At 39.2% G+C, this 6,621-nt stretch overlaps 1 protein-coding gene across 1 annotated transcript in view; it reads right to left on the reverse strand.

Annotated features, from left to right (window-relative positions):
* The window catches only part of LOC118409965 (ethanolaminephosphotransferase 1-like), a gene marked incomplete at its 5' end in the record, with an annotated part of 11,004 nt that extends 7,015 nt beyond the window's left edge, over nt 1-3,989 (reverse strand). Inside the window, 4 exon segments of the mRNA XM_035811382.1 lie at nt 1,802-1,910; nt 2,466-2,731; nt 3,190-3,382; nt 3,931-3,989. Coding sequence (XP_035667275.1) covers nt 1,802-1,910; nt 2,466-2,731; nt 3,190-3,382; nt 3,931-3,989 — 627 coding nt within the window.
* Nucleotides 3,990-6,621: the final 2,632 nt, after the last annotated feature.

A 6,621-nucleotide genomic window follows, 5' to 3' on the forward strand; every position in this document is an offset into this window, starting at 1 on the left:
TGAGGTGAAAAGCAACATGATAGGATTTGGGTCTTGTTGTCTTACCAATCTTCATATGTAAGAACACAAAATTAATGTAATGTTACAAACATTTCTACAGTGTTTATGGATACAAACATAGGTACAGAACTGGAGTCCAACCACATACAGCCTTGTTGTGGATTTCACTAACAAAGCAATATACACTTAAGAACCAAAAAGACCTGTATTTTACATAAATAACAAGGGAACACAGCTAACACTATGCTTAGACAAGTCGCCTTGTCTAAGGCATTACTCTTTTTTTTCTTTTAAGAACTAAATTAACCATTAATGCAACGACTTGAAAAAAGTAAATGAAAACCAAACAATGGATGTACATTTGTAAATCCTCCTGCATGTGTAGAATACCCTATATTTCTCCTGTTAAAAATATATTCACATGTATCGATGATGTAACAGGCTAAAGGGTATTTAGATGTTAACCATCAACATGAATATTGTCAACAGAAATAAACCAAAGGACAATAGGTGATGAGGATGAACAAGTAACAATCCCATCGAACTGGGTCTTTTTTCTCTTACAAGTACATCATGTACCTCACTTACCTGTAAAGGTTACCTATAGTGTGTGGCAGGCTGATGAACAAAAACCCACCTGGACAGGAATAAACAAGTCAGACAAAAGAACAAAGGAAAAACTGATACATGAAAAATAAAGTTACCATGATCAGGGCTCGAAATACCACCTGCATATGCAGGTTAGTGCAGGTAAAATTGAAGCTGTGCAGGTATTTCAAATGTCTACCTGCACCTAACCTGCACCCCTCCACATACACAGTGTATTGGTGTATATGGAGCTTTGTTTGCTGTTACCACCTGTGTAAGATATTAAAAAAGGAATTTAAGTTGTTTCCAAACAGTTTCTAATCTTAAAATCTTTTTTTTACCAGAAAATCTAAAATTCCTTGCTACCATCTTTCTATGCCAGCAGCAGCACCAAATTTCTACTACTTTATCTGTAATTTGAGATGGGTGTCATTTTATTTAGGGAAAGAACAGAATTGGGGTGCAGGTAGATTTCGGCTGGTGCAGGCAAATTTGAATGTCACCTGCGCAGAAAAAAGTATTTCGAACCCCGATGATGGACATAGTCAACAACATCTACATGTGTTCCGTACAGTCCCACACTTTATGACATGTAGGAAATTATTTGGTGCACTGTCACAATATTTCTGATCATCTCCAGTACAACATGTGGACAAGACAGAAAAGTCAACAACCAGTTATCAATTTCCCAGGTTGTTGTAGAGAGTGTATGTGCTGATAATCGAAGCAGCCAACACCACAGAGCGCCTACTAATACTATATGTACATGCATGCTACTATGAGAACTTAATGCATGCATCACATGCTATTCTACCTGTAAATGCAACTATGCAGCTATACACAATGTATCTTATTTTACAATTCAAAGCCATAGGAAAGACCAGCATTAAAGTTTGCAAGAAATCTGTGATGAAAAGGTCAGTTTTTATGCATCTATCAGATATTATGTATAGACATCTAGGCATGTACACTAAGCATAACTGAAGAGATTAGTAGAGCTGTGATCCCAAGACAATAAGACAAAGGAAAGCAAAACTATAATTGATGAGCATTTGTATGATACTACTACTACTTGTGCTACATTCTACTGAGCAGTCAGCCTTTGCACACTGAAACCTTGCTTTAAAAGAAAGGGACAGCACTCTGCACTTCACAACAACGTTTGGGAAAGTGGTGTTCTACTGGGAAGGTGACCTCTGTCCTTCCCACATACCGTAGAAGCTGAACAGGAACAGGTAGTGGAAGCGCAGTCCCATGGGTAAGTGTGTCCGCCACAAGTCCTGGCCACAGAAGAATGCTGCTATGTACATCACAAGCATGCACTGGAAAAAACAGTAATAAAGATACATGATTGTACCTTTACATTTGTATCAACTGTTAACACATGTTGTAAGAGATGTCTTGGGTGGGAAGGTGATCTTGTGGATAGGGCTGTTGGCTTAAAATCTAGTGAAACTTCTGGGTTCAATTTCTTAGCCAGGAAAAACAAGAAGAAGGGCAAACATTGATTTCATTCCTGAACTAAGGGGAAAATAACCACGCTTTCATGGGACACAAAACCACAGCCCCTAGTTTGAGACAAGCCACACCTCTCATGCACCATACATCAAAAATAGAGGGGGGCCTTCTCAGTATGACTCATATGAGTAGATCAAACCTATAAAGTTCATATCATGTAGTTTGTACATACTTTTCTAAATACAAAACTCATCGGTAATATGCCTAAAGGCAATTTACCAGTTATAGTATACATAACAAACAAAACGTTTCCAAATTTATCCACAAAGAGCAAATTACAAACAGCAAACTGCATCCACTTTCCTCTTTTTTTTCCTTTACCAGATGCACAAATCTAAAACAAGAAAAGAGCCACCTACCACTTGGCTCATGTCGTAACCCCATGGTAGAAACAGGGTGCCTGTGTTGTACTTCTCCCAGTGAGACATGATGAAGCCGATCATCACCACCCACACTACCATGTACATCTGTGTCACCGTGATGCCGTACTCCGTGCCACGCCCAAACATGGAGTATATGGCGGTGGGGAAGAACATGGTGGCCCAGGAGTCGAGACCGTGATCGAACAGTTCTCCTAGCGGGGAGGAGGACCCTGTACGCCGTGCCTGCTTACCATCACACCCGTCTGCTCAGTGGCAACAAGTAGTTGTCAAAAATGATATCCAAAAAATAATACTTCTTTTCTGGCAACATATCTAGCTATGCACGACATGTAAGATGTAAATCTACTGTCCAGATACCCTTAGTCCTTAACATCACTCTTTCATTACAGTCCACAAGACTTTACCAAAAAGTAGACGTCATACCTTTTTACATAGAGCACAAATCAGTTGCTCTACTTCCACATAATTCATAGCAAGACCACCCACAATAAGCGTAGAGTGTATACGTAATTGGTGCATTCTATGTATAGCATAATGGGTGCCAAAATTTATCTCAAAGACAAAGACAAAGGTAACCTGATGTGATACGTAGCCAATGTCTTTCTGAGTAGCACTTTGACAACACCCCCGTCCCCTTGTAGGCCATAAAAAGGTAGCAAGTGTTAAACTAAAAGGGACGCAAGAGAAAGTTTTGACTCACCAAGTGTGTGTGAGAGGAAGTGCGCAAAGCCACACACCAACCACACCCAGTTTGGCACCAGGGGGTCATCGGGGTGCTGCGAGCTGGACGCACGGAACTGGGGGTCATACCAGGTCAGCAGGGCAAAGTTGAAGATGAGCAGGAGGAATCCTACAAAGGTCATCAGGTTTGGAGCTAGCCATCGGGGAAGTCGCTTCAGATGAAAAATCAAACACAAGTATCAATATCAGGATGGGATGCACAATGGATGTCATGAACAAGGCAATTGGAGTCAGCTTTGTAATATGTGCAGTAGGCAGCAAACACAGTCCATCTTGGTTATTTCTCTCATCGAATGACAAGCACATTCATTCAAATGTAGACCTTTGGTCTGGTCTTAGTAACTCTTACACAGCTTGTGTGTTAGGTCTAATGCAATGGCAGTTTACTGTTTTTTAAACCAAAGTGGCATTGCTTCAAGTGCTTGGTGTTATAACTTATAAATCTATTCTCTTTTCAAGTGTTTTGAAGCAAATATTTGAGATGCCCTGACTACTACTAGTAGTAGTTGTATAATTGCTTTCTCTACTAGTAGTACTAGCAGAGAAAGCAATTATACAAATCCTGTCACAAAACAAGGGACTGATTTGTTGATCAACTCTCTTCTGCTTGCTCCAATGAACTGTGAATTTCTAAGGATATGTATTTAGACTTTTTTTTACAAGAGTCTTGTCCAGTCAAACTAATAATGTTACCTCTTACCTTTACTACAGCATTCCAGAATGGGTGCATCACATAGTTGGAGAGGGGGGAGGTGTCCATTGAACTGTACTGAAAGGGAAACACAGTACGCCTAATTGTTACTTACTTTTTTTGTGAACAGAAACTATGTTTCGATTTCGTTGTCTGCTTTTGCCTGCTGTAACTATAACGTATTTAAAGACCAAGGAGGTTAAAAAATCTTGACCTCCTTGATTAAGACCAATTAATTCAGGAGACAGGTGTAAAAATGCATTAGACGGAGTCAGCAAGAAATTCACAATAATAGAAATTCAAGAAATTCACAAAAAAATAATAATATTTTCACAAAGCCAAAGGTATGAGATCTTCAAAAAAGTTCAATTTTTTGCTATATATTTTCCAAGTTACGATGCCTGTGCCATGATCTTTTGTTATGCATCATGGTGGATGAAAAACGAGTGTCCCTGGGTGGTAGGGGTGCTGCAACATGAAAGATTGATGAATGCAAAATTATTTGGATTCTATGGAAAATGGGAGCATTCAGTTAATGTTTGACAGGGGGAGGGGCGATACGTGTATCATCGAAAGCAGTCGATATTTCTACAATGCAGACCTCTTTCTTAGGGAAAAGGCTACTCCATCATACACAGTGAATCAATCTACGTAATGGTACAATATATGGTACAATCAAGGACATCGTCATCTGAGGACAAGGCCAAAGGTTCAAGCACAAAGCGGGGGCATGAACACCAAGCCGCCAACACGCACGTGGTTACATGGCTTGTTTGGGCTAGAAGTCCCTTTTAACTCCATGAAATTTACCTTTGACGTGACAGGAAGAAATTTCAGTCTCTATCTACAGCTACCACGGGTAAAAATCAAGTTTTCAGGTCCAAACACTCACCTTGTAACGATCGAAACCTGCTATGTGCTCATCAGTGAGATAGCTAGTCGCCATTTTCAATGGCACTGAATATAGGGCTGTCCTTGCTGACGGAATTATCGCCCGTACGTTTTCTCCCCAAAAGTAAAGTAAAGGTACATCATAGTGTAGTAGACAAAAGCACTTCAATCTTGGTTTAATTTGAATTTATTTTTAAATGTATTTCAGTAATATCTGATGTAAAGTAAATACACATCCACAGAATGAACAGGCACAACATTCAGGTATAAAAGACGCCTATGAGTCAAAGGTTAAAAGTTGCCCCTGAAATGACCTTTAGAGCAGATGTGTGGTGTGTTTTGGTACAAGCAAGCGATTCAGCACAGCAGCAGTTCCATGTATATGTACTGCGGAGGTAAACCCATGCTACCTTTTGCACAGGTCGGTCTCCCAATACAATGATCTAAAGAAACTACGTAACGTCATGTAGTCATGTCTCTGTGGTATTTAAATGAGCGTTCCAAAAATAATTTTGTGGGGTGGGTTGAAGAGGTCGGATTTTACGATTCTAAGGGGGGTCCTGGCTCAGGATTTTTTTTTTTTACAACAGGGGGTCATGATAGACTAGATTCGGATTTTTCTACGAGGTCAAAAAAGAGTGGACCTGAATAAAAGGGGGATAGATGCCCTTGGAACTCTGATGAAATCAGTGGACGAGGCGCTTGGATAAAACCCGACCTCTTCAACCCCGTAATCCCTACCCCCCCCCCCCACCCCAGAAAAGGTACAAATGTAGTTTGCCATTCTTAATCAATTAACTCAGACATCATCCTCTTCAACAAATGTTGACTGTTATGAAATGCTTTATTTTTGGAGGAATAAGTTCACTAATATGTTACGATTCAAGAGGACATTAAAGAACATTTCTGATTCCCCAAGACCATAAAAATGAAGTGACAATGTATTTTATCAGCTACATTGTATATGTAACGTTATGTGTAGAGCATTTTTGTAGTAGTAGAGACATAGCGTTATTCAGCACTGTTGTGGTTATACTACCTGCCCTTACTGGGTGGCTACTACTAACAGTGTAGCTGGCGTATAATTATTGCAACAATATTTGTATACATTAGGTGCACAATGTCACAAAAGACTATAGTGATAAATATATTGATATTAGTGAATACATGTTAATGTAAATAATGTTTGCAACAATGGTACTAAACACTCTACCGATGACCATAGACCTGTTTTTCTTGTACATTGAAAAATTTAAAACCAAAATTGATCTGTATGACATGTATGGTATCTTACACTTGAATGGATAGAACGTGAATGGATATAATACTAGTAGTAAAAATTGCCACAAAGGGGGTCATTACCTACCAGCACCAGGACAGTTAACGTTCATAGTACTTTAATATTCAACTATTTGTCTAGTAAGGCATTCTCTGTAACTTCAAGCATACTGTAATCAATTATTCAATTGTTACATGATGTACATCAATTGGTATCTCCAGCCAATGCAAACTGGTGTGTTGTCATTTTGTGGTCTATAGAAACATGTGCACAGAAAGGGACTTAAAGTTCACTTAATGAAAAGTTATGTTACAGAAGACAACATTTTTCGTCTTTTACATCTCGTTTTCACTATTTAACAGGAGGGAGTAGAAGAAATGACATACTAGTATTTAGCATAATGCATTTTTATGAGCAACGTCAGCAGTCTTCAGGTTTTATATGTAAGGAACCCCCTATCTATGCATGCACCGGATCCTTACTCAGCCAGCCAGCATTTAAGACTCTTTCCCCCAAAGATAGAATATAAA

Source organism: Branchiostoma floridae, chromosome 2 (genome assembly GCF_000003815.2).
Source record: "Branchiostoma floridae strain S238N-H82 chromosome 2, Bfl_VNyyK, whole genome shotgun sequence".
In the NCBI taxonomy this organism is placed as follows: domain Eukaryota; kingdom Metazoa; phylum Chordata; class Leptocardii; order Amphioxiformes; family Branchiostomatidae; genus Branchiostoma; species Branchiostoma floridae.